Here is a 13,069-nt window from a genome sequence, read left to right as displayed (position 1 = left end):
AAGACAAGATCTCTGTGTACTCCCCTTTTAGAATAAACATCTGCCTTATTTACATAGGCAGATCCCCGTTCTGGCTGTGGGGAACAATCGCGGGTGGCCGGTGGACATCTCGCTCGCCAGACCCGCTGATTGGCTCCGCCACTGGCCAATCAGCATACGTGCCCACAAAGGCCAGTGCACGACGCGACATACGGGTACGTCGTTTCACACAGCCGAGCCACCTTGCCTCAGTACAACTGCGGCGGGTGGCCAGAAACTGGTTAAGACATGGTCTACTACCGGAACAGGCCACTTCCTTGTGAACTTCTTTTCCGCTGGATAGCGCTCGGCAATGATTTTTTGGAGGGGTGAAAACGTTTTCTGGATTGACCCAATAATCACAAGTTGCCCATTCTATTTGTTCAGGAGCATAAACACAATGGATGAGAGAGAGAGGTGGTTAACAAATTTCACGGTGTCAGCGCTTAATAATAACCTGTCCAATCTGAAAAAAAGAATCTGTTATTTAAAAAAAATACAACAGTTCACTGTATTGGAGAATATTTTAATCAGGGTTGTGTGCAGGTGACAATTTCCTGAGTAATTGTAATGCCAGGCAAAATACTGCTATTGTCTTACCACTCTCATATTTTACATCTCCGCTGTTCTTCAATCATTAGCATGTTACATAAATAGATTATAATAGCACCATCAGATTACTGTATTTGTGTGTGTAATAAAGGTTAGATTAGAACCTCTTAGAAATGGCTAAACTGATCCCAGAGCTGAATAAAAAGCCATACAGGTGGGCTCAACGTGCATCCTAGAATCAATGAACTGTTATGGACAAATCGTTCATCAGTTATGCAGCACAGTTTAAAAAAAAATAACACGTGATGGGTACAGTTATTGAAAACAAAATTCAAAATATTCGCCTTCTTCAGTAAAACAAGTGGTATCAGTCTTTGTTCAGATGAGTCACTGAATGCTTCTTTGTACAAACAGCTTTCTTGAAAGGCACTTAGTGGCATCACTTGTTCTTATGGACGGCAGGTTGAATACTGTCCTTACAGCAGTCTGTGTTTATTGGAACAAAATTTCTCTCGGATTCTGTCAGCTGGAAGGACTATTATCCATAGTTGATAAAAGCCCCGTTAGCTGTGCTCTTTGTGCTGGTGTAATCTGCTGGGTCATATGGACAATGCAGTCCATGGTTACGTCAGGATTGGCTAGTACCAGGCTGGAAAATAAGATACAATGAGCCAAACAAAGAAAAATATTAGAGATGAGCTAAACATGAAAGTCATTTAGGATGCATCACTTTGAGGTGTTAATACTGGCATGATGACTATGCAAAATACTTGATATCATGTTACAAATGGGCTGAATTATTAAAACCAAAGAAAAGAAAAGAAGCACAAAATTGAGTTGTTTGAAGCATCCAATTTGTTTTATTACTTTCCTTGCATTTTAATAAATAATTTACTTGTGGAATATTGCAACAAATATGATACATTCTATACCAGGTTTTACAAGGTATGTAGGTATTTTATATATACAGTGGGTCAAATAAGTATTAAACACGTCATCATTTTTCTAGGTAAATATATTTCTAAAGGTATTATTGACATGAAATCTTACCACGTCTGTAACAACCCATGCAATTCATACATACAAAGAAACCAAAATAAATAAGTTCAGAAATGAAATTATGTGTAATAAAATGGAATGACACAGGGAAAAAGTATTGAACACAGTAACTGAAATGTATTTAATACCTCGTACAAAATCCTTTGTTGGTAATAACAGCTTCAAGATGCCTCCTGTATGGAGAAACTAGTCGCAATCATTGCTAAGGTGTGATTTTGGCCCATTCTTCCACAGTCTTCAAATCTTGAAGGTTCCGTGGGCCTCCATTATGAACTCTGATCTTTAGTTCTTTGCATAGATTTTCTATTGGATTCAAGTCAGGTGATTGGCTGGGTCATTCTAGCAGCTTTATTTTCTCTCTTTGAAACCAATTGAGAGTTTCCTTGGCTTTGCGTTTGGGATCATTGCCTTGCTGAAATGTTCACCCTTGTTTCATCTTCATCATCCCGGTAGATGGCAGCAGATTTTTATCAAAAATGTCTCGGTATGTTTTTCCATTCATCCTTCCATCAAGGATATGAAGTTTGCCAGTACCGTATGCTGAAAACAGCCCCATACCATGATGTTCCCACCTCCAAACTTCACTTTTGGTATGGGGGTGATTTTAGGGTTATGTGAAGTGCCATTTGACATTGCCATTTTGCCTCTAAACATGATGTGTATTATGGCATCCAAAGAGTTCAATTTTGGTCTCATCTGACCAGACTATATTCTCCCAGTATTTCACAGGCTTGTCTAAATGTTGTGCAGCAAACTTTAAACAAACTGCAACATGCTTTTTTTTCAGCAACGAAGTCTTGCGTGGTGAGCGCAAAACAGTTGCACCTGCTAATTCCAGGTCTTTCTGAAGCTCTCCAAGTGGTCCTTGGCTCTTGGACAACTCTTCTGGGAATTCTTTTCACTCCTCTGTCAGAAATCCTACGAGGAGCACCAGGTCGGAGCCGGTTTATGGTGAAATTATGTTCTTTCCACTTCTGGATTATAGCCCCAACAGTGCTCACTGGAACACTCAGAATATCAGAACTGATAGATTTCAGCTGGTGTCTTGGCTTTCCATGCCTTTTTGCACCTCATGTGTTCAATAAGTTTTTCCCCTGTGTCATGCCATTTTATTACACATAGCTTAATTTCTGAACTTATTTGTTTTGGCTTCTGTGTATGTATGGCTTGTTACCAACCCAACGGTGTATGTGGGGTTGTTATCGACATGTGATGAAAATTTCATGTCAATAGCATGAATATATTTACCTAAAAAAATGGTGACGTGTTCAATATGTATTTTACCCACTGTATATCCATATTTTATATACATTCATTTAATTATTAACCACTTCAGCCCCAGATTTACCTCCCCTTCACGACAAGGCCATTTTTTGTGATACCGCACTGCATTGCTTTAACTGACAATTGTGCGGTCGTACGACACAGTACCCAAATAAAATTGATGTTCTTTTTTTCCCACAAATAGAGCTTTCTTTTGGTGGTATTTGATCATCTCTGTGGTTTTTATTTTTTGTGCTATAAACAAAAAAAGACTGACAATTTTGCAGAAAAAAAAATATTTTTTACTTTATGCTATAAAACACAAAAAAGGTTCCAAATAAATCCACGCCAGAGAAATTATGTAACCTAAAAAAGCTGCTATGCACTGTGCCAAGATACAAAAAAACAAAATATATAAGTAGAAATACATAAATGACAACAAGCAGTACTGCAACCGTGGTGATTGGTAGTAATTCTAAAGTAATTCTAAAATAAACCCGGTGACACCTCATATGCTCATATCCTGCTTACCAGATGCACTATCTGAACTTATACTATAAAACACACCCATTAAAAAAATTTAACACATCAAATTTCTTCATCAACTGGACTGGCTACAAGAACCTTGGAAACAATTGTGCACATATTTATTTTTAGGGCCTTCAGGAGGACAGGATGGACGGGGGGTGCCCGCTTCAGCTCAATGAAATTCGCAGGAGCTCATTAATGCTCATTTTTTTCCTTCCCAGTTCACTTGCACACTCTTGGGTTGAATGTACACCTAAAATTTGGTTGCCAATTGGTTATACCTTAACAGCCGTTTATTATATGTTAGATGCCGAAAAAGCAAGCAGACACCTCACTTCTTACCAGTGTTCAGTGTACTCATGGTTATATTGACATTTAAAAGTGTCTGTAGTAGTTCCCACAATGCAAGATTACTTTGGAAACTTCAGAACAGAAAATATAAGACCCAAAATATTTTTTCTGGTAAATACAAAAATACTTAAAGTGGTTGTAAACCCTATTACACCACTATAATAAGGCTTACCTGTAGGTACTGTAAAGATCTCCTAAACCTGCACGGTTTAGGAGATATTTACCATATATGCTTGTGCCAACATCGTCTGCACATGCGCACTGAAAAACGTCTTAATCGTGCCATTTCTAGAGGGCCTGCGCCGTGACCTGCGGCTCCCGCACACATGCATGGGAATGAAGTCAATGCGGCTCTGGCCAATCACAGCGCGGAGCCTGCGAACGTGGACATAACTCCAGGAGACATGTCGCCGGTCGCAGCGGTAACATGTTGCCAGTCAAAGCACTGCAACAGCTTTGATCTAAGGAGAGTGCTTCATAATGAGCTGGTATGTGCTGCATACTAGCTCGTTATGCCTTGGTCTTGCAGGTTTTATTTTTTTTATATGGGTTTACAACCACTTTAATTTATTATAACAAAAAGTAAAAAAAAATGCGTTTTTTTCAAAATTGTCGCTCTATTTTTGTTTATAGCGCAAAAAATAAAAACCGCAGGGGTGATCAAATACCACCAAAAGAAAGCTCTATTTGTGGGGAAAAAAAGACGTCAATTTTGTTTGGGAGCCACGTCGCACGACCGCGCAATTGTCAGTTAAAGCGACACAGTGCCGAATCACAAAAAGTGGTCTGGTCTTTGACCAGCAAATTGGTCCGGTCTGAAAGTGGTTAATAGGACATTCTGCATTCAAAGAAACATAGCGCAATGCAAAACAGGTCACATGCGGCCTCTGAACTGCCATGTATATACTGCTATAATAAAATCAGTGAGCATTTGCTGACCTGAGTTTGAGGCCATTCCAAACCAATATTGTGTAAAAGTCAGTCAGCCCCACAAAAAGTGCAATGTGCTAAGTAAATTAAATTCAAATTAAAATTATTATACAAGTGTGCAATTATAAATAAAATTACTTCAGCTGCTGAACACTCTCAGTGTATCACTTCTAAAATATTTATTATATAAATAGTGAAGCGCTACTTACTCTCATATGATTATTTAAATAAATAAATCTAAACACAGTGACAAATAAAAAAAATGAAATATCCATAATAAAAAAAATTGAAAAAAGTTCATATATCTCAATCGACTTCTATCATTTCTTAATTGCTGTGCATCAATATTCCATCGCTGTGTATCTATCAAAAGTGCAGTCGCTCTAAATCTAAGGGGTTGATCTGAAATGAGTGGAAGCTCTGCTGATTTTATCATCCAATCATGTGCAAGCTAAAATGCTGTTTTTTATTTTCCTTGCATGTCCCCCTCGGATCTACAGCGACTTTACTTCCAAGTGCACTTGCAGTACAAAGTGGATTTTCCTTTAGTAAATAACCCCCTTGGCATGTCACCCTTTTTGGGACAGGGTGGTTTAATAGTCTGTACGTTCGAAGTGGTAGCGGTGTTCTGTAGCACCCTGAACGGGGACAAGCAAGATTATAGCTTCTGTGGTCCACGGGAAGTGGGCGGACCTGGAATCACCCTGACTGCTAGGGAAAGCTTGGGAGGTTACCATGGTGATAAATGAGGTTATAAGTGCTTGAGGGAGATGACCCGCCGATCCATCGAGAAAACCAATTGTAGGCGATACGTGTGTAGAGGGGTAGGAGCCAAGCCTGTGACGTCACAGCATCAGATTGGTGAGCGAGCGGACGTCTTATAATACTGTGATGAATGATTTTATCTTTTGAAACCTTGTAAGTGCAATATTTTTAAGAGCATTGGCAGGAGAGCTGAGATTCGAGTGTAGAAAGAAGTGAGTTTCTATTCAGAGCTTTTTTGGCTCAGTGTTGAGGTGAGCAGACATAACAGCTAGTGGAGGTGTATACAAGTTAAAATATTGGAGAAGTGACATAGATATACAGCGGTGAAATATTGATGCACAGCAATCAAGAAATTATAGAAGTCGATTGAGATTTCATATTATATATACACAATTTTTTTCACATTTTTTTTATTATGGATATTTAAGGTTTATATTTGTCACTGTGTTTAGATTGATTTATATATTTAAATAATCATATGAGAGTGGGTAGCACTTCACTATTTATATAATAAACATTCCAAACCAAGACAATCACAGGTAAACAAAGCAAGTCAACACAAGTCCTAAAAGTAATGAGTTGATGGGCTAAAGATTATAATGGATTTAATGATTAGGGATAGGGCAGAGGCATTGGGACACATGTAGGTGGGGGGGGGGGGGGGGAACAGCCCTGCAGGGGATAACTACTGAATCAGACATTGGATACTATAGAAACTCACCCTCGAATGTGTTTTAGTGCATAATCTCTCTTTAGGTACTTTATGTTTTCACGGATAGCAGATTTTGCACCATCCTCCTCTTGTAAGTGCTTCTCCAGCCACTCTACCACTACTTGGTTATTGTCCCATAAGTATGTCTGGGGGAAAAAAAAAAATTATAATAATATGCAAAAACCAGTCCAAAAAAAATGCACTGGCCCTAGTTTGACCAAACGGCTAACAAAAAAGAATTTCTATGACATTCTTAAATTTGCAAAACTTAAGTGGTACTATACATGCGAACATCCACAACAAAAAACTTAATAATAGTGGTATGTTGAGTGAGTGGGAATTATAATAAGCGACGTTGGTAGTCAACAAAACCTTCAGTAGAATGCTGTAAAATCTAGAAGACAAAATTGCAAGCTTAACGATTATACCTTAACAGTTCCTTCAGTTTCCATGAACCATCGACGAAGCATAGATTGGATATGGATGTCACTAAGCTCATTGTTAGCATGAAGGATCTCCCTCTTCACCTCCTCCTCCAGGAGAAGCCGACGCAGCCGCCAGTACATGAAAGTCCTTGCTTCCTTCCATTCTAAAATATCCTGATATTATATATAAGATTGTGGTAAAAAAATTTTTACATGGTCTTCAATTCTACGACTCTAATATGAACAAATGCTAAACAGTACAATACAGTAGACAATATAGCCTTATGTTTTTCTCTGTGCCCAAAGCACAGGATTATGCTTAAACTTGTACAACCTAATATATGTGCCGTAACTCATAGTATTCGAAAAGAATATATGATATATAATAATATAAAAGAAAGACATCTACCTGTTATTAATTATGCTGCAACATATTTTTAAAAGTTCTAAATTCAGCGTTAATGTCCATTTGTAAGAGCATGATTTCCAAATTATTATCCTTTAAGGCTTTACAAAAAATACAAATGGGGCCTCTAGGTATGCTACCTAAGCCTACATGTGCACATTAGTTTTGTGAAAGACTTAACTGTAATGACTCCTTTTTCTTGCATTCTTCCAGGAGTGTCATGTAGATCAGCAAACTTCACAGCAATTTGGTGATAGATTGGCAGCAATATCTCCTCTCTAGCCTTTAGCTTCTTTTCCAGACTTTTGCGTTCTGCATCTGCCAACTCTGGAGTACCTGACAGAATATGGAAGGGTAGGTTAAGACAAACAAGAGGAAAGTTCTGGTGATACACCTCCATCCTTAAATATAACAAATATACAAAAAGTCACCCTGGGACTTTAAATGAGTTGAGGACAGTTTGCCACTGTTACCAAGTAACAGAAGTAGGTACAGTATAGGTATTTATTCAAGAATTGGTATACATACATGGATGATGATAACAGTAGCTAAGACAATAAAATTGCGCATTATAGAAATACATTGATACAAGCATCATACAATATATACAGGCATCAGAAACCCAGATGCGTTTTGCAAGACCATAGCTCGCTTTTTCAAGGTTAGATGCAGGTTTGATGTATCTAAATGAACAGAGAGATGTGACACAGTGATGAATGTAAAGGCAATGGTAGGAGTGGTGAGAGGAAAAGGACCCCATACTTATCAATAGAAAAAGCCAAAGTAAGTGCCCATTGCTGGATTCCCAGAGGGCGGCAACGTCAAGTCTGTGGCATGAGAGCTGAAGGGGAGAAGCCGAACACAGACACCACCAGGGAACAATCGGATGGCAGACATGGCATGGGTGGAAGTATGTGGTCCTTAAATGTCTCAATATGTAGACAAAAATTGTATAATTATGTGTGTGAAAGCATGTATAAACTGACCTGATCCAACGATGGAATGGACAAGGAGACCAAGGGTAAGTATGAATAACCAAAAATATATCTAGGGAGACAATCCCTAGAAAGAGGGGGAAAAACAAGGTGTGTGAAAAAAGTGTGAATGAAAAAATCAATAACCAAGCACAAATGCTGAAGTGAAAAAAGAGTGTGTGCACCTATTACAGGATAGATGGCTTAACAGCAGCAGAGACCACTGTGGTGTGTGCAGTGTGAGCAAATGAGAGCAAAAATACCAGCCATGTCCACCCTTCAATTTGTATTGCCAGAGGGGTCTGTCAGGCTCCTCCCCCAACGCCATGTGGGGATGGCGAGACACGCCGATGCTGAGGCGCCAGCCGTCAATGGGAGTGCGCATGCGCAGTCACCTCCCAGCCATCAATGGTGACATACCACACACAAACAGGTGACGCCGCGCCTGGGATTTTAAATGGGGGTGTATTTGTTATATTTAGGGATGGAGGTGTGTCACTGGTGACACCAGACCTTTCCTCTTGTTTGCATTAAACCCGGGTGGAAGACACCAATTTAGCCCAAATCTGGTCTGTTGCCACCCTCAGCCACTTTACTCAACATATAATTTACATATATGTTTTAGCCTATAATTTACATGCATGTTTTAGCCAGATCATTGATGATGTTTTGTTGCTTCAGTTTCCCATGTTGTCCCCGTGCTTGATTTTTTCATTCACACTTTTTTCACACACCATGTCCCCCCCTTCTAGGGATTGTCTCCCTAGATATATATTTGGTTATTCATAATTACCCTTGGTCTCCATGTCCGTTCCATCAATAGATCAGGTCAGTTTATACATGCTTTCACACACATAATTATACAATTTTTGTCTACTCTATTTATTCAGCAATGATTGACACATATACTTGTGTTACAGCATATATGCTTTTACATATACAACTATACTTTATAATTTTATGTCTATTCTGCGATTGTTTGGCATCTATTGATATATACATTTGTGTTAGAGCTGATATAAACCCATTTACATATTGAGACATTTAAGGGCCACATACTTCCACCCATGCCATGTCTGCTGTCCGATTGTTCCCTGGTGGTGGCTTCTCCCCTTCAGCTCCCATGCCACATACTTGCCGCGGCCACCCTTTGGGAATCCAGCAATGGGCACTTTGGCTTTGTCTATTGGTACGTATGGGGTCCCTTACCACTGACCCCTCCTAGCATTGCCTTTACATTCATCATTGTGTCACATCTCTCTGTTCATTTAGATAAATCAAACCTGCTTCTACCCCTGAAGAAGCGAGCTATGGTCTTGCGAAATGCGTCATTTGTCTGATGCCTGTACATATTGTATGACATTTGTATCAATGTATTTTTATCATGTGCAATTTTATAGTCTTAGCTACTGTTTTTATCACCCGTGTATGTATACCAATTCTTGAATAAATGCCTATACTGTATCTACTTCTGTTACTTAGCGTCAAACTGTGTTCATCTCATTTAAAGTCCCAGGGTGACTTTTTGTATATGGGTAGGTTAAGACAAAGCATTTTATTCCAGGTCAAAATGCATAGTGCTCTGAGAGAAATGTTTTACTCACCAAGCTGTTCTACAATCTGGGTGTAAACTTTGTCTAGTCTTCTCATGGACTTGATCAAGTCCTTCCTTCTAAAGCGAATCTCAACTGTTCCCTCTGCTTCTAAGACACCTCCTCTAAAAGCAGTTTTCAAACAGATATATGTTCAAAGGGATATTTTTCATGGTCGCATTGGCATTGGCAGTATAGTTAGACATTAAATAGAAATGCTTAGATTAATGGAGGATATATACATCATGTACTTCTACACAGAGGTATAAACATATGCGCACACCCAACAAAGCTGCCACCAGGGGAGTACAGGAGAGTTCAGTGACAGTGCTGCTCCCAGGGAACTCTTGAAAGCATCAGACACTGGACAGCAGTGGTAGGCATTGGGTTGTGTGTCACCAGATCATTATTTAGCATAGAGGGCCTTTGAAATGTATTCTGCATTACTGATTTAAAAAGTAAAATAAATTGAAATTTGTTAAACAAACAGCTATAGACATTATTTTATAGTAGCTGTAAGGGATACAGTTTTGTATAAAAAAAAGATCAAAACTATATCGTTCTTAATACATCCATTTAAAACATGTCAAAATTAAAGCCATCTGCTTAGTACAACTGTCTAATGGGTGCTAGTAGGTCAATCTGAAAGTATACAGTGCAAAAGGTCAAGTGCCAGATGTTGCAGTCACCATTACTAAAGCATTACCAAGTAGGAAAGAAAGCTACTGAAAAAAAATAGGTGAAGTAATGGAGTGATTAGTGAGACTACACACCTGCTGTCCTTGTCAGCATAAAGTTCCATGTAGTGAGGATTAATGGTAGGATCTATGACAACCCATGATCCTCCTCTTAGCTCTGCAAAAGGTGGGATGTAGACCAAAACAGGTTGCTTGAATTCTTTCAGGCTGTCCACAATGTATGCCCCAAATTTTAGCACTTGATCATACATGTCTGGAAAAAGCAGTGCACACACATAAATACAATCAGCACACACATTACAAAGCTACTTCTCTATAATGCCAATCCTGTTTGTTTCTTGAAAGAGACAAGGTGAAAATGAGCAAGGAAGGCAAAAAACACATTCATTACTAATGCCACCTTCCCCAGGTCTCTGATCAACAGCTGCTATCTGACACAGGGTCATATTGCAAACTGTGTAGTATAATGTGTGACAAGAAGGAGAAGGGATAGAAGAGGGAAGCAACATCCTCTCACTCTACTGCTTCCAACTGTCAATTACCACAATGTTACAAAGGAGCAAGATGCCAAATGTCACCTCTGGCAGGACAACGGGGACAGATGTTAGATTCAAACCTCAAAAGTATTTTCCATCATAAAAGTGTAATATAACAAGGATTTATGATATGTTTAATATAACAACCATATATTTTTTTAGAAGAGTTAGCGTTAGAGAAAACAAAATTGTCTATAAAGCGACAACTTAAGCTGACAATGCATTCAGCATGTACGCATTCATGCCAAGATGTTACTTAAACAAAATATTGTATCATAAATGGGATATGCATATGAACACAATTTTAAAATTTTCTGATCTAATCACTCTTGTAGAAATTTTGAGTCAAAGATTGTAGGACTTACCTTTCATACCCCCAGAAAATCCTCTCCAATTTGCAAAGATAATTAATGGCAGTCTCTCGCGGTTAAAGTCTTTAATTGCCTGTGCAGTCTTAAATGCAGAATCTGGGAACCAAACCTGTCCAGCCTGTTGAATGATCTAAAACAAACACATTTACATTAAAAATACAAAATATAATCTGTTTAATAAATGCCTGACTTCATTTAAAGCTCAAATCCAGACAATTTTAGCGTAGGGAAGAAGTTAGGATCTTTGTCAGGTTTTCGATGCTGTGTTCCCATTAGAGAAATTAAAAATAAAATAAAAAAAAGGAAAAAAAAAAGAAAAAGGTCAAACTCCTACCCTTCCCCATCCAAAAAAAAAACAGTTATTTTGACTGACAATGATGTAAAAGATGTTTCCTGCCCTGTTCCCTGTTTTTCAGATCTAAAATGCACTGGTTCCCTTGCCTTGCACTGGTGATTGTAGGTATTTCTATGATACTTAAAGCGTAACTAACACAATCTCATCTTCAAGCCCCATCTTATAATGCCTTGTTCTACATCAAGTGGTCTTCTGCTATTTGGGAATAGACCTTACTCTGGTGTTGCCCCTGAATTGCTGATTTCTATCTGGTTATCTCCTACCATTTGCTGTACCACAGTATGGTCATGTTATCGACCTGTTGATATTCTGGTTATGTCACCGCACTTTTTATATTGTCATAGTACTTGGGACCCTACATGCATATACCTCTCTATATGTCATGACTACACCACTTTGTTTACTATCTACTGTGTTTTTTCATAATTGAGACTTTAACTTATTATATATTTTTTTTTTCACATAAATTTTTTTGTGATTGACGGTTTGTTTCCATAGGATTCTTATTTTCACCTATTTTAGATTTTTTTTAACTGTTATTTGTATAATTAGTTTATTTCATGAATGCCACGACCACTAATGCCCTCTACCTATTACCAATTGTAATTGATCACTGTGTTCAATCAGGAGAGCAGCTTTATTATTATTCATTTATTACATTTTTTGGGCGCGGAGTATATCCACTATACATTACATACCTATCTAACATTGTATTTTGTATCTCACTGTACTGTGACCTTTACTGGTAAATAAAGGAATTATATATATATATATATATATATATAAAGAAGACAGGGGACACTGGAAAATTGACCCAAGCACTGTAGCATCTTCAGGTAATAGGGTCACATCGTTCTATAAGGGACCGGGTGGCCACATCACTTGTTACAATGAATAGCGTTATAGCAATAACCAGTAAGCATGTGCATTAGAGGGGCTCATTATAAGGTCTTGAAACATTTCTGCATAAGATCGCTTATTGTTCCTTTTACTGCATAAGTTGTGGCAGGTCCACTTAGTAAGTGATCACTACAAATGAAGGGTGGATCTCTGAATACCTTCTATAGTTGATAACAGTTACAGTGCCTTGCAAAAGTATCCACCTCCCTTGTAAAATTTGAAAAATATATACATAAAAATATTTTTCAGAAATAAGAAAATGATAATTGGCATGTGTGTATGTATTCACCCCCTTTGTTATGAAGCCCATAAAAAGCTCTGGTGCAACCAATTACCTTCAGAAGTAACATAATTAGTGAAATGATGTCCACCTGTGTGCAATCTAAGTGTCACATGATCTGTCATTACATATACACACCTTTTTGAAAGGCCCCAGACCAAAACTCATGGACTGGGCAAGGAGGGCATTAATCAGAGAGGCAGCACAGAGACCTAAGGTAACACTAGAGGAGCTGCAGAGTTCCACAGCAGAGACTGGAGTATCTGTACATAGGACGACAATAAGCTGTACGCTCCATAGAGTTGGGCTTTATGGCAGAGTGGCCAGAAGAAAGCTGTTAGTTTCAGCAAAAAA

At 38.4% G+C, this 13,069-nt stretch overlaps 1 protein-coding gene across 5 annotated transcripts in view; it reads right to left on the bottom strand.

Annotated features, from left to right (window-relative positions):
* Nucleotides 1–523: 523 nt before the first annotated feature.
* The window catches only part of ACACB (acetyl-CoA carboxylase beta), a 165,551-nt gene continuing 153,005 nt past the window's right edge, over nucleotides 524–13,069 (bottom strand). For all 5 annotated transcript variants that reach the window (XM_077461310.1, XM_077461312.1, XM_077461311.1 and 2 more), the window contains 7 exons: nucleotides 11,175–11,310; nucleotides 10,349–10,526; nucleotides 9,588–9,700; nucleotides 7,191–7,345; nucleotides 6,607–6,777; nucleotides 6,188–6,324; nucleotides 524–1,219 (listed from right to left, as the gene is read on the bottom strand). In XM_077461310.1, the coding sequence (XP_077317436.1) occupies nucleotides 1,093–1,219; nucleotides 6,188–6,324; nucleotides 6,607–6,777; nucleotides 7,191–7,345; nucleotides 9,588–9,700; nucleotides 10,349–10,526; nucleotides 11,175–11,310 (1,017 nt within the window). In that variant the 3' untranslated portion in view covers nucleotides 524–1,092. The remainder of the gene's footprint in view (nucleotides 1,220–6,187; nucleotides 6,325–6,606; nucleotides 6,778–7,190; nucleotides 7,346–9,587; nucleotides 9,701–10,348; nucleotides 10,527–11,174; nucleotides 11,311–13,069) is intronic.

Source organism: Lithobates pipiens, unplaced genomic scaffold (assembly GCF_037356315.1).
Source record: "Lithobates pipiens isolate NorthernLeopardFrog02 unplaced genomic scaffold, aLitPip1_a1.2 Scaffold_3, whole genome shotgun sequence".
NCBI classification, from domain to species: Eukaryota; Metazoa; Chordata; class Amphibia; order Anura; family Ranidae; genus Lithobates; species Lithobates pipiens.
Note: the sequence above shows the minus strand (reverse complement) of the source record. Positions and strands in the feature narration are given on the sequence as shown.